The sequence below is a fragment of the Xenopus laevis genome, chromosome 7S (genome assembly GCF_017654675.1).
Source record: "Xenopus laevis strain J_2021 chromosome 7S, Xenopus_laevis_v10.1, whole genome shotgun sequence".
Classification (NCBI taxonomy): domain Eukaryota; kingdom Metazoa; phylum Chordata; class Amphibia; order Anura; family Pipidae; genus Xenopus; species Xenopus laevis.
The window spans coordinates 98,597,430-98,622,173 of NC_054384.1; the positions used below are offsets into that span (position 1 = coordinate 98,597,430).

At 41.6% G+C, this 24,744-nt stretch overlaps 1 protein-coding gene across 1 annotated transcript; it reads left to right on the forward strand.

Annotated features, from left to right (window-relative positions):
* Positions 1-11,603: 11,603 nt before the first annotated feature.
* Positions 11,604-24,536, forward strand: LOC108697794 (Golgi-associated olfactory signaling regulator). Its single transcript, XM_018228183.2, has 4 exons — positions 11,604-11,696; positions 13,914-14,416; positions 21,538-21,708; positions 24,179-24,536. Exons 2-4 carry the CDS (start codon positions 13,918-13,920, stop codon positions 24,391-24,393), a joined length of 885 nt encoding a protein of 294 aa, XP_018083672.1. The 5' UTR covers positions 11,604-11,696; positions 13,914-13,917; the 3' UTR covers positions 24,394-24,536.
* The last annotated feature ends 208 nt before the right edge of the window (positions 24,537-24,744 follow it).

Sequence of the window (24,744 nt, forward strand, 5' to 3'; positions counted from 1 at the left end):
CCTTCTCTATATAGCTAAATATTCCATACATCCTCAAATTTACTGAGCCTATTATTCATTAAAGCAGTAAGCTTCTCCATTTCGATAGACCACCACAATTTGTTTCGGATTTCCTGCATAGTTGGAGGTGGGCCCTTCCATCTTTTAGCTATTAAGCCTCTCGTGATTAGGCAGAGTTGAACCCATAATTTATGATGGAAAATATTACTTAAATATTATATTGATTTATAAGAGAATTTATATTGCTATATTTAATAAACAACTATTTCTTTTGTCACCTTAACATAATAAATATCCGAATGAAAAGCATGAAACAGGAGGATAATTTAGACAAGCTGTTTAGACAAGTGTCTTGAGATCTACTGATCACCAGCTAAAGGTCTACTGGTAGATCCCAATCTACCTGTTGGACCCCCCTGCTCTAATCTGATGGCCCTGGTCCAGCAGCCAACTCAGGGAAGGAACAGGCCAAAGCAAGTCTTATGTTCAGTCATATGATGTTTAATTACTGAACCTATTCAAAGGAGAAACAGGAGAAAGGCACCACTATTATAGCAACTGCTTGTTATGTCCTGCTGTTTGACTTGCAAAGCTGTGTAAATGTTTAAATTGTAAATGTCATCACGTTTTACTTTTGTCTCCTTAGACTATTAAATTCCTCTGTATTCTGATTCCCTAAGGCTTTCAACGGTGCTGTGGCTTCGCCCTGCTTATTGTTTATACAAAGAATGGCTAAGTGATGCAGAAGATCCAGCTGTGGCTACCAGGAAGACTTCAAGCATCATAGTGCAAGTACAGATCCCAGGTACACAGACAACTCCTTCTGAGCTCTCATAGAACATGCATCTTCATTTAACTGTAATGAATGATAACGTTACCATGCATTAAAAATCCTAATACTCTAAGATTACTGGATCATCCCTTTCATGATATAGTGCTCCATGTACTGTTTGTACCGAAGTATTGTGTAGAGAAGGTTGTTTCATCGAATATGCTTCTTCCTTGAATAGGCTCCTTCCTTGAGCAAGAAACCTATTCAAGAAAGAAACCTATTCGGCGAAACGCCTCAGTGGTGACGTAAGCGGACGCAATACGAACATGCGCAGTGAGGACTGAGGAACGCCGCAGATATCTCAGCCACGCTGCGGAAGAGCCAATTTTGGTTTTAAAATTCATTTGAAAGTGGAACATTGTGAGTGTAATATTTTTTGCTATTAAAGAACCATAAAACGTTTCCGCACATGCTATGCTTTATTGTCCAAAGGAGGAATCTCGGGAGCAACAATAAGTTAAAGTAAAGTATAAACGTTTGTGAGTACATTCAACCACCAGAAATACTTTCCTTTTTAGAAACACAGTGCACTTCCATGATGGTGTATGAGTATGTTTGCATTTTATTCACTTGCACACTAGATTTGGGTGGATAAATACGGCACTGATAATGTGAGTATGTATTTGCAGTGAGGTGTGAATCTTTTTAAAAAGAACGCTACACTATACATTTTTTCTTTTGAGGTACGATTGGTAACATCCTTTGGAATTTTTTTTCACTTGAATTTGCTATTTTGAATATGTTATTTTGAATTTGTTATGAATTTGGGGAAGGGCATTGTAAGCAATGGATCTATGTTTGCAGATGACACAAAACTATGCAGCCCAATTAAGAGCATCTAGGATGTGGCATCTTTACAGGAAGATCTGGATATACTGGTAATAACTCACTATCAAATACTCGATGGAGTAGGACCTGGGGGTACTTGAGGATAATAGATTTAGCTGTAGCAGCAATACCAGTAGTGTAAATAGATATTACTTGGCCCACTGCAATTTATTTTTCAGGCACCCAAAATATCTAAAGATTGACCTATTTTTAACAATATTTATTGAAATTGTGTATAAATTAAGGTCTCATGGGCCCCTATACCTCCTGGGCCCCCTGCAGCCGCAGGGTCTGCTTCCTCTGTAGTTACGCCCCTGAGCAATACTGTCCTTTATTAAAAGGGGAATAAGTTTGTTGGAGGAGAGGGCTGTTCTTCATCTTTACAAAGTAAGATCTAGAATATTCATAGCAGTTTAGTCCCCATTGTGTAAAAAGGATATTAATAACCCAGGGAAAATTCAAATAAGGGCAGCTAAGTTGATAACTGGCATAGAAGGTCTTAGATATAAGGGAAAACGGGGTAGTTTAGCCTTTATTCAACATGGGTGCAATAAATAGGGCTTGTGCTAAACATACTTTTTACTTCTGGTTTTAATCATGAAAGATCCATGGTTCTTGTTATTTCTTGGGCTAAACAGGACAAAAAGCGAAATTGAAGCTGCTAGGGTTGGACTGGGCCAGAGGGACACTGGGGAAAAAACTGGTGGGCCCAGCCCTTGTCGACCCAGACCTGCATAAAACCGAGGGCACTTTACTCCTGACCTCCTCTCCTGATCACAATGGAAAAAAAGGTATGCACAAGGGAGGGAATGGGTATTGTGGTGCCAGTGGAGGACCTCACAATTGCTGTCTCGGCCCCTGGGTTGGCAGCTCCATTGGGCCCCTGGACCCCCAGTCTGTTACTCCATGTTTTGGTCTTTGCAGTAGATAATGTCTACAACCCCCTTCCTTTCCCCTTTGCTGTGACTGTTTTGTTTCTGGAGTCCATTATGCAAGGGGATTATCTGTGTTCTGTAATTATAAACCTTGTAAAGACCAATTTCCCTGTTTAGCTCAAGAAATTGTGGTTAAAAACTGACTAGATTGACCTGAGCCATCAGTGACCCTGTTAGGTGGGACTTGAAACTCTGACGCCTCCGTTGTATACACTGAAGAAAGGAACTAATTAATCACATTTGCCTTTTCTGTATATCTGTATCCATTTAGCAGAAAATATAATGCCCCAATATATGCCTCTGTCTATATTTGCTTTTTGAACCAGGGGTTCCACTGCTTGCACATTTGAAATACGTCCTGGGTCATTGGAGATGACTAGCTCTAGTCTAGAATGATTTGCTTAACCTGTGACATAAAATTGTAATGCAATAAGTTTATAAACTGGTTGCCATTAATTATCCTGGCTGTACTATTTATTAACTTATTTACCTTTCTCAGATTCACGTTCAGAGGAGATTCGGGGAGATTTAGTTGCCTGTCGATAAATCGCCTCTTCTTCGGGGCGACTAATCTCCCCGAACTGCCTCCCGACGGCTAGAATCTAAATCGCCTAAAGGATGGCATTAGGAGTGCCTTGCTTTCCAAAGTCGCCTGAAGTTTCCTCATGAGGCAACTTCGGGCGACTTTGGAAAGCGAGGCACTCAGATTGCCATCCCGTCGGTGATTTACATTCTATCCGGAAGGAGGCAGTTTGCGGAGATTAGTCCCCCCGAAGAAGAGGAGATTTGTCACTGGGCAACTAATCTCCCCGAATCTGAACGTATGTCTCTGCTCTTAAAGGAGAAGGAAACCCCCTGGGCACAAAACCCCTCCCCTGTGTTGCCCCCGTACAGTTACCGGTACGCATCTACTGCGCATGTGCCGAATGTCACGAAGTGAAATCGGAAAACTTAGTGACATTCCGCGCATGCGCAGTAGATCCGTACTGGTAACTGTTCCTACTGCGCATGTGCCAGAAGACGCCGGTCAGAGCAGGAAGAAGACGCGCGTGGAAAAAGTTGGCGACTCTGTGGACAGGACCTGCGCAGAGGGGTGAGTAACAAGTTAGGGGCATTTGCCCAGGGGGACAGGTAGGCCAGGGGGGAGGAGGGAGGGGGGGCAACACAGGGGAGGGGGGAGGGATTTTGCAACCAGGGGGTTTCCTTCTCCTTTAAGGTAACAATAGTACATACATTGTTCTTGGGGGATATAAGATACCACAGTACAGACCAATTGTTTATCAGGTTGGCCCAAGCATTGAGCTTGCTCCCAGGTCAATGATGATGCAGAAGCAATTTAGTAAAGGTGTTGACTGAGTATGATCATCCCCTGATGCATTAATGGGCCAGGAGACATTTTCTTCTTTCCCTACAGAGCAAGTTACTTATAAGCTGTTTGCTAAATAAAGCACCCCCGTTGTTCAAGATTGCTTGACTCTCCTCCATTCAGTATATGGTCAGCCTCTCTGGCTCTTTAATACTTCAGAGAACATCCGAATGACTGCCGCCCAATGTAACCAGCTACACAGTGTCTTGGCCAAAAAATAATTGTTTCTGTTGCGTTTCTTTCCTTTTCTACACAGAAAATTTGCATTCAGTTTTTCTCAAGCACATTCTAGTTGAACCAGTTGCTGTCCGTCACCCAGTTAATCATTCCCTTACATAAAATCACATAATGCCGCTCTGCACAGAGATTATTTTCCTTGTTAAAATATTAAATGTACATACAGAACACAGTCTGCTTATGATAATGGATAACGGATTCTTTCTCTTCATTAAGAGCATTACAGCTGACCTCTGCCGATGGTTTAAAGTTATTTTACGATGTATTTTTACTATTGTTATTATGATGATTATTATTAATAATTATTATTTTAACTAATATATAAAGCAGAATTTCTGTCCCTTCTCTTCCTTGGCAGTTCTGAATTTTGAAACAATCTAGCAAGAACGAGCTGATTAACATAAATGTAAAGAAGCATGCAGAGCTGATGTCTGCTACATAGTTTCAAGAAGCAGAACCAGCAGTGCAGAAGGGGACTTCTTTTAATTGTATCCACCAGCATTTTCTAATGAATGCATATAGGGACGTTGCTTAGAATTCCATTGTCTGCCATTCGGCACTGTTTTATTTCTGGCTTTTGCATCCCCTTTAAACTTCTATCACTAACGGGATAAGTAATCCAGTATAAGTGAGGGCTAGGGTTCTGTGTTAGGCACCTATTTGACTACACTGTCTTGTCCTTCCAAGTATCTAATGGGTTAACTTATCCCCCCTCCACTTTTATGTTCAAAGCGCATGTAAATCTAGAAATAGCACTACAGAAGCGTCAGTCAGATCCTTTAACCTGTTTATAAGATAATTTGTTTGCACTTTGTTTTGCCATTCTCTGTTTAGAATTTGCACTGCTCGTATTTGTGTTGTCAACCTTTTCCCCTTGTCACAGATCTCAGAACTCAATATATCCAGAAAGGAACCTAATTGGCCTGGCTAAATAAAGGAATTGAACTGATGCTTACCCACATACTCCATTGATTTTATTTGTTTTATGTTGATCTTTAACCACTAGTTCCGGCATTTATAGATCCAGCCTTTAATTGTGCACCAACTCTACTATCTTAACTTTCTTGAATTTCTTTCTATACTTTTGCCTGTCTCAAAATACAGTAATTTCGTGCAGAGGCTAAGTCCAAAAATTTTTTCTAAAGTATCATTTAGGGTCCGCTAAGTGCTGTACAATGCTGTAAACACTCAGATTGCGATTACCAACTGGTCTCAACCTTTTCAAACTCAAGGTAAGCAGCCCTCTGTATAGGAGGCTCCTTCTTGTATCTGTAATGCAATAGTAGTCTCTGGTAAGGGAGTGTGACTGTGGGATAGCAGGTATAGTAGGGAGAGATGGTGCCTATAGTAACAGTGGGATAATAGTCTCTGGGAAGGGAGTGTGACTGTGGGATAGCAGGTATAGTAGGGAGAGATGGTGCCTATAGTAACAGTGGGATAATAGTCTCTGGGAAGGGAGTGTGACTGTGGGATAGCAGGTATAGTAGGGAGAGATGGTGCCTATAGTAACAGTGGATAATAGTCTCTGGGAAGGGAGTGTGACTGTGGGATAGCAGGTATTGTAGGGAGAGATGGTGTCTATAGTAACAGTGGGATAATAGTCTCTGGGAAGGGAGTGTGACTGTGGGAGAGCAGGTATAGTAGGGAGAGATGGTGCCTATAGTAACAGTGGATAATAGTCTCTGGGAAGGGAGTGTGACTGTGGGATAGCAGGTATAGTAGGAAGAGATGATGCCTATAGTAACAGTGGATAATAGTCTCTGGGAAGGGAGTGTGACTGTGGGATAGCAGGTATAGTAGGGAGAGATGGTGCCTATAGTAACAGTGGATAATAGTCTCTGTGAAGGGAGTGTGACTGTGGGATAGCAGGTATAGTAGGGAGAGATGGTGCCTATAGTAACAGTGGGATAATAGTCTCTGGGAAGGGAGTGTGACTGTGGGATAGCAGGTATAGTAGGGAGAGATGATACCTATAGAAGCACTGGGATAATAGACTCCAGGAAGGAACTGTGACTGTGGGAGTGCAGGCATGGGATCTGTTTGGAATGATTGGGACCTGGGGTTTTCTGGAATGTGGTATTGCAGGTTACATACAAGTAGGGGAAAGTAACACTTCATATGCCCTTCAGTTTTTGGGTTTGGCCTGTTTATTACAAAACTCTCAGCACATGCTAATAGGTTAAGGCTGTCAAGGGTGCTGAGAATCCTCTGTTCTATGTCTGGTTCAGCACACCCACTACTATATTTCTGGGTATATTTTCTGCTTTTTATGGGGCCACTAGTCTGAGTGCACTCAGTTTAAAGGGATCCTGTCATCGGAAAACATGTTTTTTTTCAAAACACATCAGTTAATAGTGCTACTCCAGCAGAATTCCATTTCTCAAAAGAGCAAACAGATTTTTTTATATTCAATTTTGAAATCTGACATGGGGATAGACATTTTGTCAATTTCCCAGCTGCCCCCAGTCATGTGACTTGTGCCTGCCCTTAAGAAGAGAAATGCTTTCTGGCAGGCTGCTGTTTTTCCTTCTCAATGTAACTGAATGTGTCTCAGTGGGACATGGGATTTTACTATTGAGTGCTGTTCTTAGATCTACCAGGCAGCTGTTATCTTGTGTTAGGGAGCTGCTATCTGGTTAATTAAATTACAACTAGCTACATGGGCATCTGCCAGGCAACTAGGGAGATCAGGGAATGTAGGGATTTAAAGACAATAGGGGCACATTAACCCTATGGGTCCCTACATAATATTTTGGGTGGTTTTCCATTTAATACATTAAAAACATTTTCCTAAAACAGTAATATGTAAGTACTCATTGTCGGACTGGGAACCACAGGGGCCAATACTTGAGGAGCCTACAACATTCTCTACTGGCCCCCGGAGCTTACCCTCCTAATGTTACAAACACAATTGGGCACACAATGCCCCACCTTTAAACCTCTCAGGCCCTTTGCAACAACCACCCTGCGAACCTTACTAATCTTGGCTCAATCAGGCTCGCAGCAAATCTTGAGAGAGGAATCCCCAGAAAAGTACTCGGAAACTAATCTCAGATTTAAATAATCTGGGTCCCCTGTTCTAATTCCTATAACTCAGGGCTCATTACAATTTTAAGAGGCAGACACTGATCCCAATGAAAGAATCACTACGTAATGTTCTGGTTTCCAGTCTTCCAGGCACGTTGTGGGCATACATTTGCTACAGCACTCTGCTTTCCCCATTGTCATAAAAAATTATGCAAGGATGCTGGTGATGGTGATCCTTTTTAAGAGAAATGAAACCGGCATGTGCAGCATTATTTCACAAGAAATGAAACCAGAGTTACAAAAGTACAAAGTGCACCCTCTCTGCCCCATGTGATAACATTTTAAACAGCACCCCTTCGGCAAAATGAAGAAACATCCACATAGGGTTCCAATGTGTAATTATGTTATACAGTGGCCCACTCTAAGCAACTTTTCAATTGGTCTTCATTATTTATCTTTTATAGTTTAATTAGTTGCCTTTTTCTTCTGACTCTTTCCAATTTCCAGTTGCTCTGTAAGGCTACAAGTGTATTGTTATTGCTACTTTTTATTACGTGTGTTGCTGTTCAGGCCTCTCCTATTCATATTCAGTCTCTTATTCAAATCAATGCATGGTTGCTAGGGGAGTTTGGAGCCTAGCCACCAGATTGCTGAAATTGGACAGTTGTTTAAAAATCGAAATAACTCAAAAAACACAAATAATAAAAAATAAAAACGAATTGCAAATTGTCTCAAAATATCACTCTCTACATTATACTAAAAAGTAATTTATGGGTGAACAATCCCTTTAAGTGAAGGCTTTACACATTATCCCAAAGGCCGCTGACTGTTTTCAGGGGATGCCATGTTAGTTTGCCCCAGGACTGCCAAAGCTATAAATGTCCCGACCCTGGCTGGAGCACAGAACATAAAATAATATCTAAAATAAGGTGTAGCCTGAGCTGAAGGCAGTTTGATGGGTTTAGGGGTTACGTAGAGTGTGTGGGACTATTTCTATATAAATTACCTTTTTTTAACCTTTCAGCTAATCCTCAAGCTCCTCAGAACATAAATGCCTGGCTGCAAGGCTACTCTGGTGGAATGGTGGCCATTACTGTCCTACTCAGTATATTTGTAATATATTGTGCTGTCACCTTAAGCTAGTGACAGCAGCGGTTTTAGGGTTGGCGATATTCCAGCCAAATTGCGCTACTAATTTAAAGCCCAGGTGGAGGTACAAACTAGCCAAGGTACAGATTAGGGCTACTTTTTGAGCCTTTGACGGTTTGTTGTTTGGAAACCAGCCAAAGTTTTTCATGCCCTAATGGGCAGAGCCTGCGTCTCCCAATGCATGTTGGGTAATGTAGTTTTTGTTTAACAATCTGGCACCTGCCAAGTTTAATGTAAGACTACAATACCCAGCATGCAATGGGACGAACCTGTGTAGAAGTCGGGCTCTTTTTGGGCTCTGTACCCCAGTCTCCTGTCTTTCTTTAGCATTCTCGTGTTTTCTGGTGACTTTCCTTAATTTCAGACAATTTTGGGGCACCAAAATGTCTGGAGGTTGACCTGTTTTACCAATATTTATTGAAATTATGGGGCCCCTATACCTCCTGGGCCCCCCTCTGTAATAATGCAAAGTGGCTTTTAATGTGCTTTCAGTTTGTGAAATGGAGAGACACCCAAGAAAGAATCGGCAAGCTTCCCATGGGTCAGACTCCTGATAACCCTTTTAGAATTCTGGGTGGCATATTTCCAGCTGCAAATATTGCATACCTCCAAGCATATGAAACATGTAAAGAGGGCAAATCAGAAATGTTTTGACCATTGCTTAGTTTTAATTTTTTTTTTAATGATTTAATAATAATGGAGTCTATGGGAGATGGCCTTCCTGGAATTCTGATCTTTCTGGGTAATGGGTTTTCAGATAACGGATTCTATACCTGTAACTGGGATAATGGTCAGAAAGAAATCAACAGGTTTTCCATAAGCAGGGTCGGACTGGAGCATTGGGGGCCCACCCAGGTTTCGAACTTCGGTGCCCCCCCCCCCGCACACATGAGCAAACTCCATTGTGCCGAAGTTCGTTTTCTTTTGGGGGGAGGCCGATCAGGGTAGTGGGTCTGACCTTGTCCATAAGAACAGTTTGCAGAAACAACTCCAATATAAACCCATTTTATTTTACCATTAAGCGCTATATAGTGATGGGCAAATTTATTCGCAAAATTTCACTGGTGAACATCTGCTTTCTATGTTTTTTCTATGTTGGCATATTTGATGCTGGTGCCCATTTTGACGCCAGCGTATCGTCGCTGGTGTCAAAATCTTAATTTTGCGAGTTTCTCACCAGTTTTGCAAATTTCGCTAGAAATTCGCAAAATTAGTGGCGAAGCGATACGGGACAAATTCACCCATCACTAGACGCTAATCATCAGAAATGTATTCGGTAGGGATGCACCGAATCCACTATTTTGAATTAGGCCGAACCCCGAATCCTTCGCGAAAGATTTGCATATGCAAATGAAGGATGGGAAGGGGAAAACATTTTTTACTTCCTTGTTTTAGAACACCGGGTTAAAAGAAGCGGACATCCACAATTGCGCCAGCATTCAATTAAGTGTCAGTGCAAGGGGGGAGGGGTGTCCACCACATTTAAAGCAATTATCCTATATACAAAAGAGGACTTATCCCCCTATCCCGTTGCACTGTAGAAAATTAGACACAATATATTACAATAAAAAGCAATATTTATTAATAACCATGCTAGTGAAAACAAATTAAAACATATTTAAAAACCAACAGCGCTGCTGGAAACAAAAAACGGGGAATACCCTGATGTTAATTAGTGATCACTATTTTCCATGCTGGTTGAAAAACCTTGCGTAGGTAAAAAATGTGGTTGGAGCAGTATAGATGGTTTAGTAAAACGTGTTAGATGTGAACTCCCGGCAAAGATAAAGCATTACTTTTCTGCATTAGTGTGAGTTAGTTTAAGACCACATTAAGGGCATACGTGCCAAAATGTCCCTTCTTCTCTGTATAAGAAGTATATCCCAAACAGGGTAGGGGCTGGCTCCCCTTGCAAGTCCCTCAGCGGAAGCCCCTTGAGCCGAGGTTAAGTGCAGGGTAAGTAAGGAGTTAGCTGTAGCAAACGCTGGATCCAATGTAGTAGCCTAAAGGCTATATATGCAGAACCCCAGTTCAGTATGCCAGCAAAAGGTTTCCTATACTTGCCCTTGTATGGATATCGTCGTGGTGTTTTTCCCTTGCGGATTGGATGCAGTTTTTATCCCGGGGATGATCTGACGGATATTTGTGAGCGTTCCACACCACGGACGATATCCATACAAGGGCAAGTATAGGAAACCTTTTGCTGGCATACTGAACTGGGGTTCTGCATATATAGCCTTTAGGCTACTACATTGGATCCAGCGTTTGCTACAGCTAACTCCTTACTTACCCTGCACTTAACCTCGGCTCAAGGGGCTTCCGCTGAGGGACTTGCAAGGGGAGCCAGCCCCTACCCTGTTTGGGATATACTTCTTATACAGAGAAGAAGGGACATTTTGGCACGTATGCCCTTAATGTGGTCTGAAACTAACTCACACTAATGCAGAAAAGTAATGCTTTATCTTTGCCGGGAGTTCACATCTAACACGTTTTACTAAACCATCTATACTGCTCCAACCACATTTTTTACCTACGCAAGGTTTTTCAACCAGCATGGAAAATAGTGATCACTAATTAACATCAGGGTATTCCCCGTTTTTTGTTTCCAGCAGCGCTGTTGGTTTTTAAATATGTTTTAATTTGTTTTCACTAGCATGGTTATTAATAAATATTGCTTTTTATTGTAATATATTGTGTCTAATTTTCTACAGTGCAACGGGATAGGGGGATAAGTCCTCTTTTGTATATAGGATAATTACTTCCTTGTTTTCTGACAAAAAGTTATGCAATTTCCCTTCCTGCCCCTAATTTGCATATGCAAATTTAGATTTGGTTCGGCCGAATCCTGCTGAAAAAGGCCGAATCCTGGCAGAATCCCGAACCCAATCCTGGATTCGGTGCATCCCTAGTATTTGGTTGTAATTTCCCGGCTTGTTATCTCCCAGTGTGCATCTATGATGGCTTCCTTGATTTGTGTGGATCCATAGCAATGACATTGCTATATATATAATATTTCCCTTCTGTATAACATTTTCTCTTCTTCATAAGGAGACTGGAATTATAGGGCAGGTATGCTATGTTGGCTATTTTTACTTCTTAGTGCACCTGCTTTTCTGAAGGGTAAAAAACCCCTCTGGGGACGTCTCCTATGATCTATGCAGTGCCTGTGTCTGGGGACTGGGTGTGACTGAGTCACATTCTTCTCATTCGGAGGACAGGTGAGCCGAGTTCCAGGTTACTTATACACCACTTGTCTTTCACAACAGTCACTCAGCTGCCCCAGCCACACAGGACAGATTGCCAGTAGCCGAGCAAAGAACAGGTGAGTGTTCTGGCAGCTTCTTTCCCACCTGTCTGCTCTATGTTGATGCTGTTGCTAAGAGCGTGTGATGTTATATGTGCAGCTCTCTGGAGTCTCTGTACTGCCAACTGCTAACAGTGATCTGACTTTCATGTATCTTGTGATATGATTTGAAAGACAAGACCCAGGTCAATCCAGACAGGGGCTCCAATTTAACACTTGTGTGCAATGTCAGGAAAAAACATTTAATATATGCTGATATACAGTATGTATGTGCCACTTTCTATAAGCAGACCTGTCGACAAAAGCGCAAAATCAAATGAACTTCTTATCAGCAAATGTAAATCGGATTGTTAATATTCGATAGCTGTTGATTTAGTCAGTTATTTGCACAGAATCATATTTAATAATGGAAGTCAAAACAGAGTTTGAAGGGCTTCTTTATCAACACAAAGCAGGGTAACCTGTGTTTCAGAAACGAAGAGCAGCAGGGTGGGAAATGCTGATATATAGTATTCTCATATTACTTTTAATTTTCCTTCTGTACATGTACTCACAGCCACAATCCATACTTTGAGACTGTTATCCTTACTGCTACTATAGGCACCATCTCTCCCTACTATACCTGCTATCCCACAGTCACACTCCCTTCCCAGAGACTATTATCCACTGTTACTATAGACACCATCTCTCCCTACTATACCTGCTATCCCACAGTCACACTCCCTTCCCAGAGACTATTATCCACTGTTACTATAGGCACCATCTCTCCCTACTATACCTGCTATCCCACAGTCACACTCCCTTCCCAGAGACTATTATCCACTGTTACTATAGGCACCATCTCTCCCTACTATACCTGCTATCCCACAGTCACACTCCCTTCCCAGAGACTATTATCCACTGTTACTATAGGCACCATCTCTCCCTACTATACCTGCTATCCCACAGTCACACTCCCTTCCCAGAGACTACTATCCCACTGTTACTATAGGCACCATCTCTCCCTACTATACCTGTTATCCCACAGTCACACTCCCTTCCCAGAGACTATTATCCACTGTTACTATAGGCACCATCTCTCCCTACTATACCTGCTATCCCACAGTCACACTCCCTTCCCAGAGACTATTATCCACTGTTACTATAGGCACCATCTCTCCCTACTATACCTGCTATCCCACAGTCACACTCCCTTCCCAGAGACTATTATCCACTGTTACTATAGACACCATCTCTCCCTACTATACCTGCTATCCCACAGTCACACTCCCTTCCCAGAGACTACTATCCCACTGTTACTATAGGCACCATCTCTCCCTACTATACCTGCTATCCCACAGTCACACTCCCTTCCCAGAGACTATTATCCACTGTTACTATAGGCACCATCTCTCCCTACTATACCTGCTATCCCACAGTCACAGTCCCTTCCCAGAGACTATTATCCCACTGTTACTATAGGCACCATCTCTCCCTACTATACCTGCTATCCCACAGTCACACTCCATTCCCAGAGACTATTATCCCACTGTTACTATAGGCACCCTCTCCCTACTATACCTGCTATCCCACAGTCACACTCCCTTCCCAAAGACTATTATCCCACTGTTACTATAGGCACCAGTTAGTAGATGACGTTTTTCTGTTTTGGTGTTTATGCACCAAAGTGCAAGAGAGGATGATTAGACAATTCAAACTGGTGAAATTCAAGTTGAAAAGTCTGCAAGTGTGAAAGCTTCATGCCAAGGGGGGGGGATTTTTGATGTATGTAAGAATAATAAAAATAAAACTTTGACTTGGTAAATGCCTAAAAAAAATCAGAGATGGCGACACAGAGAAACACAGTAGAGAGCGAGTGATAAACAATGGCAATAAATAATTAACCAGGGGACACAAAACAGCTGCTCCTTCCACACCTACGGTTCTTGCCAGAATTAAAAGGAAGCCGGTGATACTTGATACCTTATACACCTATAGAACATATTCCTTTTGTCTCATGTCACCAAATCTATCAAACTGCATGAGTAACTTTGTAATTTAGAAAACATAGCTTTGTATGGACAGCACTTTATTTCTTTTTAACAATCATTGTAAGGGAATGAGATATTTCTTGAATATGTTTGGGTGCAGGGCCGTAGTCATGACACTGAATGGTGGTGGTAGATACAATAAGCAGTAAAATGATTATGTCTAAGTCAACAATGACAGAGAACTAATGGATTTGTTTTACTCCAGGCTGATGGATGATAGAAGAAAGATGAGGGTCAGGGGTTTATGTACAGTAATATTCACTGCTGTGTTGGCCTGGTGTTTGGAGATAACAGGCGCTGAAGTTACCCTGACCCCTTCTAAAGCAAATGTCACTATTGATGGAAGTGCCACTAACTTTCCACCTGTGGAATTCACTAAAGGCAACACTGACCTGAAAGAAAAATCTAATAAGTCAGTCTCAACCAATGATTTTGACTCGACACAAAGCCCTTTGAATTTTTCTAGAGCCTACACCCTCGGTGATGCTCAGAACTCATCAGAAGTTGGTGCCACCATAGACACCAGTTTAAACACAAGTCTCACTGATGGAGTTAAGTTTTTGCAGGAAAATCATAGCACTACAGAATTGACTACTCCTGAAAAGCAAGAGAAAAGCAATGCATTCTGTGTATTGTTATACAAAATATGGAATCATGGCAAGCTGAGAAATACCTCCACGGATTTTTTTACTCAACATGGGGAAGAAGGTGAGCAATGCACTGGCTAAACTTTCCAAATGTGCTTAGTATTTTCTATTTGGGGTTTATCTTTGCAGAGCTTTCGATTTTTCTCCTTTAGATAAGTGACAAAAAGTTGTGGGTGTTAGGGCAGAGACACACGCAAAGATTTGGGGAGATTTAGTCGCCCGGCGTTAAATCGCCTCTTCTTCCGGGCAACTAATCTCCCCGAATTGCCATCCAGCCGGCAATTTAGATTGTAGCCAGCAGGATGGCACTCGGAGCACTTTGTTTTCTGAAGTCACCCGAAGTTTCCGCGTGAGGCAACTTCGGGCGACTTCGGAAAACGAAGCGCACCAAATTCCCACCCTGACTGAGATTTACATTCTAGTGGGCGAGATGCAGTTCGGGGAGATCAGTCGCTCCGAATAAGTGGAGATTTGTCGATGGGTAACTAATCTCCCTGAATTTGAGCATGCGTCTCTACCCTGAAGGTGAGAACCTATTAGTAGGTCTGTCTGTTCAATTTGAAGGTCTGTTGAGAGTAAATCTAGCTACACTGACCAATAAACACCTTGACTGGATGATGGCAAATACATAACAATATAAGAAATTTCTGGATGGATTTATCTACATCTCAGACTGAAATTCCAGGCAGAAACTGAATGGCAATTGGGTTACTAGGACACCTACACATGGGCAGATGGCTACATTGAACAAAACATCAAGTCATATTCACAATGAAGTTTACTGCAACAAAAAAAGTTTATTCAAAAGCACAGCTAGAATGTCATCATCTGTAGACTAAATTTTAAAGTGAAATTTAAAACTCGCACTGTGGTACTTGGATCCTCCCAAGTATGATGTTCTGATAGTTGACTATATAAGGTTGCAGGTTGCATAGAGTGTATGGGAGTCATTGTGAACAGTTTTTATGGGATGTACCGTATATACTCGAGTATAAGCCGTCCCGAGAATAAGCCGAGGTACCCAATTTTACCTCCATTTTACCTAATTTTACCGCTGGCTTATTGACTCGAGTATAAGCCGCGGGTGAGAAATGCAGCAGCTTCTGGTAAGTTTTAACCAAAAAATTGAGGGTTTCTGCTCCCATTGGAGGTGCTGGCGTCTAGTTTTTGGATGCCGGCGACCATCCTTGGACGCCGGCGAATATTCTTGGAGACTATTCTTAGACGCCGGCGACTATTCCTAGACGCTTGACCCAAGTATAAGCCGAGGTAGAGTTTTTCAGCATATTTTCGGGGCTGAAAAACTCTGCTTATACTCGAGTATATACGGTACATGATATATTCCTGGCACCCAATAGGTATAACAAGGGTAATAATAAGCACAGAGCCTCCATTCCCTTTAACAGTGGGAGTTGACATATTGTTGGCTTCAGTTGGTGTAAACCTGAAACATCAGGCAATTTGTAAAATGTTGCAAAATATAAGCAATATGTAAGCTACAGTCCCTGGAAGTGAAGGTCAAATATCAATATTACCCCTACAAATTAATTTGTAAATTAAGTTTGCTTTTTCCCTGCAAGTATTGGCTGGTTAAGAATCCTATCCTAGTTAAGATGTAGTAAAATGACAACCCAACAAATGTGTGGCCTCTAGATGTGTATGGTGTTTTCACAGGGTACTGGACATAAATTCCATTGGGTACTCAGTTTCTTATACTTTATGGCCATCTTTAATTTCTTTGCCCATCTTAGTTTGGTATGGTCTCCTGTCTCTATTTTTATCCACTTTTATTCTCTTTTTTTCTTACCACAGTGTTCTTAATCTTTTTCTCTTGCCCCCCACACCCTATACCAGACCCACATAGCAGATCTGGTCTCCTGCCTGAGCTCTGGGCAGCTTTTATTTAACATTGCATGTTGGGACCATCTTTGCTTTGGGGAAGAGGTGGTTTGGTGGGGTTATAGTCTGGTGTGATATAGGCAGGACCAGGAATGCCCTTAGAGAGTGAAAGAAAGGGAAGATCATTAAAAAAAAATTAGATCCCCCTTCCTGGAAGTCCAGTGTATTAAATTCATTGACATGAGTCCCCTTAAGGAGTTCTAGCATGCCCAAAAAAAGTAGAAAATATCACAGGGAAAACCCAGTGCTACATATATGACATGTTGCCTTGTTATGGGCCTAAAGTTGCAAGAAGAGAAGCACTCTCAAGGTATACTGTACACCTTTAATTGCATGTATTGCTTAAATATAGACTATACCCTCCCCATGTACTTGCAATCCATATTCTGGGGTGTGCGTCACAATGGAAAGTTAAAGTGTCCTTTAAAAGATAATCAGGTTACTGGGTGACATTTAGGACTGGTTTCCTGTTTATCTGCTTGTGTTTTCAGCAAATGTCGTTTCCTCATGCCACGCACACAATGACAGGTATCTGAAAAATAGAAGTATAAGGTGTTATTGAAGAGCTGCACATTTTCCAGGTGGATTATTTTACATTGTTCGGGGCAAAAAACCCATTGCCACTCTAGCATCTAGTTCCAATTCTTCTTTTGTCACCAGTTGCCTTTTGCACACTGAGCTCACACTCTTCCAAATTGTACACAATTGCTTGTGCTTCCGTGCCTGTCTGTGTGCTGCCCCTAATGAAATGGACTGATGTTGGTGGCTTAAATCAAAACTGGAGATTTTGCTAATAAGTGTATGGAAGGTCCCATGAATACCTGAAAAACATATAAGGCCATATAGTTTTTTCATAAGTGAATTAAAATATCCCCCCCTTCCAGAAAAATACTGCTTCATGCAATAGAGCAATGACCCCTAACCAGTGGCTCGTGAGCAACATGTCGCTTTCCAACCCCTTGGATGTTGCTTTCCCCCTTCAAGCAGGTTCTTATATTTGAGTTCCTGGCTTGAAGGCAAGCTTTAGTTGCATAAAAACCAGTTGTATTGCCAAACAGAGGCTCCTGTAGGCGGCAAGCCCACATAGAGGCTATCAATAAGCCAACCACAGCCCATATTTAGCACCCCAAAAAAGGTTGGGGACCCCTGCAGTAGAGCATATTTTTTTCAGGCAAATGGGAAAACTCTTTTAAAAGCCTTTAAACGATAATCAGGTTAGTGGGTCACACTTGGGACTGATATTCTGTTTATCTGTTTTATTTCAACCAATGCAGTTTCCTCATACCATGCGCATCACCAAGGATAAGAATAAGTAGAAGTGGAAGGTGTTTTGAAAGAATTGTACATTTTCCAGGATGATTCAATATTTTTTTGTTTTCTTTAAACTGATAGGGGCAAACAAACTTTAAAACATAATACTTCTAGCATCTAGTTTTAGTTTTTCCTATGAATTGCCACTATGGTGCAAGGTACTGCAAACATAATTGTATCCCTTTTCCGCCTGCAACAAATCCACAGTTCCCTTTGCCCACTGAGCTCACACTGCAAATTGTGCACAAATGGAGGTTGTGTAAGAATTGAGTTCCTATGTGACTATTTGTGTGCTTCCCATAATAATATGCACTTTGCTGAAGATTTATAAATGGGCAAATTTTTTAGCCTATATTACCGCATAACTAAGTACATTAGTAGTGCTCTTACTGTGTGCCCATTTCAGTTCCACAGCTCCCCTTTTTTAAAGGATGATTTTTATTTCCAGTCCCTGCCCTTGGTTCTCCTTACAGGGCTGTTAACATCCTGGGGTCTAGTAGCCATTGTCCATTGGAGCAGGTCTAGATTCTAACTACTATATTGGGCTTGAGGATGAGCCCTGTACTTCTTCAAGGGATACACTCTGGGAAAATTAAGTAAAGGAGAAGTCTCTTCTTGGACAACTCTTTATATAACAGGAAGGGAGGATGAAAATTCCCATGGCAAAGGTCAAGTCATTCCAATGGCAGTAGTAACATTGCCACGTTCACAATTTATAGGATTTTATAGTTATATTCAGACCAAACACATTGGCAAAAGCACTACGGAAGAACATGCCAAGGGTGCTTCACTAAAAAGCCAAGATACATTGGTTGCTGTTAGTGATGGCCAAATAAATTCGCCAGGCATGGTTTCGCAGTGAAAAAATTCACCACGAAAAAAAAAATTTGGTGCACGTCAAAATTGTTGCACACATAAAATTGATGCACGTCAAAATTTTCCGGTGAGTAGACCAGTGCTACATTTCATTACATTTCCCCAAATGCTATTTATTTAGGACAATGGTCACCAGTCGCTACAATATCTGATGCTCATACTGAGCCCTGAGTCCAAAGGGAGTTTAGCAGCGTCTGCTCGTTGTAGGAACAGAAGGAAATGTGCCACTTTAATTAATAGCAGTGGGAATTTCTTATTTAGCAAGCTGACAGTTTAGCAGTAAACATGTCCATTTACTGTAAAATTCAAGATCTTAAAAGGTTGAGCATCTTGTTTGTTAGGAAAAAAACGGAATTTAGTTGCTGATGATGCCTCCGAGGTTGGCCACCCCAACCCTCCACTCAGCAACCACATCCCCCGTCACCTTCCATGGCAACTCTCCCCTTGCACCTCTGCAGTCATGCCTCCTGTTCAGGGGCGATCCGCCAATGAGGCGAGCTGAGGAACTCGCCTCAGACGGCAGCGCCAGCTAGGTTTACAGGGGCGACAAAAAGCCGCTCCTGCTGCCTTTAAGAGCTGAATTTCTGGTTTTTAAACCGGAAATGCGGCTTTACTAGGGTGAGAGAGCGCAATTGCGCTCTCTGCACTACCGTTGCTGCCTCCCCACCCGGAAATGTAATCGGGCTGGGGGGAGCGGCATTACTGGAGCCGCCTCTGGCGTCAATTACCACAGGATCGGCGCTGCTCCTGTTTTCTTTCTGTCGCTGCATCCCAATCAAAGTGCAGGGCCAGAGGGGGCCTCTTCTGCCTACCCCTACTTCCGTCCCTGGCTCTGGGGGGGAGGGGGAGTTGGGTCTGATAACTTTACTCAGCATAGAAAGATTTAATATGGTCACTAGTAGGGATGCACCGAATCCACTATTTTGGATTTGGCCGAACCCCCAAATCCTTTGTGAAAGATTCAGCAGAATACCGAGCCAAATCTGAATCCTAATTTGCACATGCAAATTAGGGGTGGGAAGGGGAAAACATTTTTACTTCCTTGTTTTGTGACTAAAAAAGGTCACGCGATTTCCCTCCATGCCCCTAATTTGCATATGCAAATTCAGATTTGGTTAGCCACTCGTTATTAGGGATGCACCGAATCCAGGATTCGATTGGGGATTCGGCCAGGAACTGGCCATTTTCAGCAGGATTTGGATTCGGCCGAATCCTGAACAGAATTGGAATTTGCATATGCAAATTAGGGGCGGGGAGGGAAATCAAGTGACTTTTTGTCACAAAACAAGGAAGTAAAAAAGGTTTTCCTCTTCCCACCCATAATTTGCATATGCAAATGCGATTCAGATTCGGTCACACTGGTCACACGCCATTCCTGTGGAACACATGAACCATTGACACTGAGGATCACTCATAAAATGTTTCCTCTTGCTTCTCATTGTGTCTTATCTCCCTTCTTCCCTCCATCATCCCATGCCTTTCACCACTTGTTTCATCCTACATACCTTGTAGCTTTACAGATGATTTGTTGCCCAGACAAAAAAAAAAGCTGTACAGGTACCGGTAATGCTCAGAACCCAGGATTTTCTATATAAGCGATCTTTCTGTAATTTGGATCATCAAATCTTAAGTCTGCAATAAATCATTTATTTATCATTAAAAAAATTGTTTTGCCACCAATATGGATTCATGCAGCGTAGTCATCGAGTATAAGCTACTTTTTTATTATTACAGAGAAAAAGGAAATAATTCTTAAAAATAAGGATGATTTGTTTCAGAATGCAGTTTATGGGACATGGCCTTCCTGTAATTCAGAGCTATGTGGATAATGGCTTTTCAGAAACCCAAATAATTTTTGTTTATTATATCCATAACTGTTACAACCATACTTAAAAATCTCAGCTGTCAATCATATTTTGCCTTCCACGTCTCTATGCTTCATGCACAGGACCCGTAAACGCTTGCTCTTGTGCCAAGGGATTGGTGTCCCAGTAGGGGTGAACAGGTGGATGTTGATTCAGTGTCTTCTTATTGCACTCATATTTTCTCTGTTTGGTGCAAATGTTTATGCTTCTTGATATTATTATATTTTTTGCCCAGCTTTGTAAATGAGCCTTAGAATGGGTGTATGTAGGGACCCATAGGTTAAATATGCCCCTATGGCTTTAAATCCCTACCCTTCCTCCTTTTTCATAGTTGCTGGGCAAAAGCCCATGTATCTAGTTTAAGTATTTACATAACCAGTGTTATTGGCCAAGAGGTGTAATGACCACTTCCTACCACACTTCAATATAGTCCTGGGAAAGGGGTGGATCTTCCTCTTTGGCTTCTGGTGTCCTAACCATCTGGATGTTCCCATTGAACCTGGGTACACCAAGTAAAGCCTAGCAAAGCCATTGCCCTAAAGGGGCACCTTTAGTGTCTGAGTCAGGGTCCAGGGAACCCCGTGAACGACGTTTGCTAGAAACAGGTTATATCTGTTATAGACTCTCTAGGAGAGTAAGATAGAGAGCTCAGATGGCAAGAGCAGCTTTGTGCTCCATCAAGGATCTGTAGCAGGGAGCAGCTTCCCAAGGCTCCTAGATTGCTTTTAGTGAAGGGACCACAGTGGATAGGGTGTCAGGTTTAGACCACTCCCTGAGTGGGATCTGGACCACTTCAAGGTATCTGCTGGGGATTTCTATTGGTGCTTGACTACAATGGGAGTCACATTCCTCAGCTGTGTCATCCAACCTGTTCTAGCCTATAATTTTACATCTACCTCTTGAAAGTAAACCTGAGGTCATTTGTTTTATACAAATAACCTGTTGCTCTTTTGCTTCATCATAAGAATATCCTGGCGTCCATTTTTTCCTATTTTTATTGCAAAGTAGCCTGAGAGTTGTAATTGCACTACATCCTATCTGAAATCTTCCAGTTATCGAGTCACAGTGTTGAGTCACATGTAACCCATGCTCGCATCACTACTATTTTTGGTCTGCCTAGCCCAAGTTAGCGTTACATGTATATAGAATATTAGGGGTTAGCAAATCTTTTTTTCCAATGTCATCCATTATTTCACATCCGTTCATTCATTCCCTTTTGCCTGTTTGTTAGAGTATGAAGCCAGGAAGGATGTTGGAGCTCACAAACTGCTGGCCATGTTTCTGGGAATGGCAGGGGTGCTGGCCTGCTTGTTAATACTCATCTACTGTATCTACAATCGGCAGCATAAGGAGGAAATGTTTTCCCACCGCAGACTCTACGGAGAAGGTTTTGAAGATCCAGGTAAAGGGCTTTGTGGAAATTGTTTCATTTAAACATTCATTTTTGGGAAGACTCTTAAAGGAGGAGAAGGAAAGGTTAAAACTAAGTAAGCCTTATCAGAAAGGTCCATCTAAATATATCAGTAAACCCCCAAAGTAATGTTGCTCTGAGTCCCCTGTCAAAAGAAACACAGCATTTCTTTCCTTCTATTGTGTACACATGGGCTTCTGTATCAGAATTCCTGCCTTCAGCTTAAACCTCATTGCCCTGGGCAAGAGCATGCTCAGTTTGCTCCTCTCCCCCCACCCCCTTCCTTCTCTACTGTAATCTGAGCCCAGAGCAGGGAGAGACTCAGGCAGGAAGTGATGTCACACCATGTTAATACTGCAGCTCCTATCCTAAACAAACAGAGAGTTTCTAGAGCTTTTTACTCAGGTATAGTAAAACATTCTACAGAATAAATATAGCATTCTAGCTTGCACTATTGCAGCTAATCTATTGGCAATAAAATGCCTCCGTAGCTTTCCTTCTCCTTTAAAGGGTCATTTACATGACTGGTGAAAAAAATGCAAGGGTGTTCCCCTTATCAGGGCTGAAACTAGGCAGAACAGACACATGCCTAGGGGGGCTGAATGTACCTCATCTACTTACCTACTTTCTATAATTTTAGATCCCCGGCTGGTTGAGGGAGTAGCAATGCAATACATGATGGTGACGAGCAGGGGGCTGCACTCATCATCATCATCATCGCACATCCATACCTCTCAAATGTCCTGTTTTCTGCGGGACAGTCCCGATTTTGACGAATCAACCCGCAGTCCCGGGTTTCTTAATGAAATGTCTCGACTTTCTCTTTGATCTCCTGCACTAAGCAATACAACGTTTTTGAAACTTAATTAAAATAAGAGGTTTTTTTTGGCAGAGGGCCCAGAACAGTCAGCGACTGCACTTTTGTAACAATTTAAGTTAAGCAAAAGAGACAATTGTAACTATTTAAGATAAGCAGGTCTCTTGGGAGGAACTAGCAGGTTAAAGGGCAATTCACTTTCATTAGCAAAACTGTTATAACACCAAAAACCTTGAAAAAATCTTCAAATCAGATCGTATGAATTCTTCAGATTTTCCACCCGGAAACTCAGATTTTGATTTTGCTCGAAGCCCAGTGCAGATCAGGATATCTTTGTGACTTTTCCCATTGATCTCGGCAGGTCTGAGATTCCAGACACCAACCTAAAAGCCACTGGCAGTGATGGGAAATAAATTCACTAGGAGCAAATTCGCAGTGAATTTCCGTGTTTTGCTGTGTACAAATAAATTCGCAAAACTGCCGCGATAATTTGCCAGCGTCCAAAAATTTTGCTTGCATCAAAACCGTCATGCATAAACATTATTTGGACGCCAGCATCAAAATTGACGCGGGAATCTCACCGGTTTGCAAATTTCGCAGGACATTTGCAAATTTTTTCGGCGAAGTGAAACGGGACAAATTCGCCCATAACTAGCCACTGCTAATACAGTGGAACAGTTAATTGCTGTCCTAAATATACTTGGAATTAAAAGGGGGTAATAGTTTTCCTTCCTGAAATCCTGCAGGAGGAAAGCTCTAAACACATATTTTATTTCAGCACTGGATTGAACCCTCATAATCTTAAAGGAAAACTATACCCCTCAAACAATATAGGTCTCTATAAAAAGATATTGCATAAACAGCTAATTTGTAAACCCTGCTTCATGTAAATAAAATTTTCATAATAATATACTTTTTTAGTAGTATGTCATAAATAGAAAATTGCCATTTTAAAAAATAAGGGCCGCCCCCTGGGATCGTATGATTCACGGTGCACACAAACTTACCAAACAAACTATACATGTTAGGTCACATGAGCCAATCAACAGACAGAGTTTGAATTTTGCTCCCACACTTTTTCCTGTTACAGTTAGAGCTGCAGTATTTCTGGTCAGGTGATCTCTGAGGCAGCACACAGGCCATCACGAAATGGTGGTTCAAGGCAAGAGATGTTAAAGGGCAATATTTACTTAAATATATATTCCAGTTTGGTAAGATTCTTGAATATGCCACTTAATTTGATCTGTTGCTCAAGTATTCATTTTGGGGGAATAGTTTTCCTTTAACTGAAAAAGAGACAGGTAATGTCATATGATCAGGGTGACAGCAGTGAAACTTCTGAAACTCTAATATGTGAGTTTCATATTTGTTTCATATATGTTCATATATGTTCAATACCCAAATTAACACGCAACATTCCGTAACTGGAGCCTTATGTTGTATCAGTATAGAAGCCATGAGAGCCTGGCAGCCTCATTCACACACCCTAATAACATTTGTTTTCCAACAAAACACTGTTGAAGTCAGTGGAATCATAATTACATTTTGTTCTGTACAGGACCCATTATAGTGTCTGTTTATTTGCTATAAATGAAGGCTATGGCTTCTAACTGATCTTCCATGGTTTATTCTCCTTCTGAACAGTTCTGCACCTCGACACTCCAATGGATCACTATGACTTCTTCTCCTTCAAAGACCACGACACAACGACACCTGCCCTTACAGCACAGAACATGGAAGACCAGAAGAACCCAGGTTACCCATCAAAAGGGGACTACAAAGTAGATGTACCAAAAGGCACCTCCTCGAACGAACACTTGAGGCAAATTTTTCAGTTGGGGCCCCTTAAGCTTATGTAGGCTTCTCTCCTTTGGCTTCAAAACGTTTTCTGTTTAAACATTTGAGTTAGTTAGAAATAAGACATTACATTGCAACAACCTGTAAATTATATCCGTATAATACACAAAAGCCATGAATATCTTGTATATTATATCCTTATAAACAGTGACTATTGATGTCATCAGTTATAAATGGTGAGTAGTGATTTTTGTCACATGACTCACTAAAACTTGTGTATTATAATAAATAAAGTACCCCTTGTTGGAAAGGATGAGGATATTAGAAGTAACCTCTGAGTTTCAAAGCTTTTATATGGTCATGGAACTCCTTGTTGACTTATAATATCCTTATATTTTACAATAGGGGGTACT

Excerpts from the sequence above, each read along its gene's own strand:
- LOC108697794 (XM_018228183.2), top strand. The coding sequence starts at position 13,918 with ATGGATGATAGAAGAAAGATGAGGGTCAGGGGTTTATGTACAGTAATA. Across the intron at positions 14,417-21,537 it reads TACTCAACATGGGGAAGAAG|AGTATGAAGCCAGGAAGGAT; the intron begins GTGAGCAATGCA and ends CCTGTTTGTTAG. Across the intron at positions 21,709-24,178 it reads AGAAGGTTTTGAAGATCCAG|TTCTGCACCTCGACACTCCA; the intron begins GTAAAGGGCTTT and ends CCTTCTGAACAG.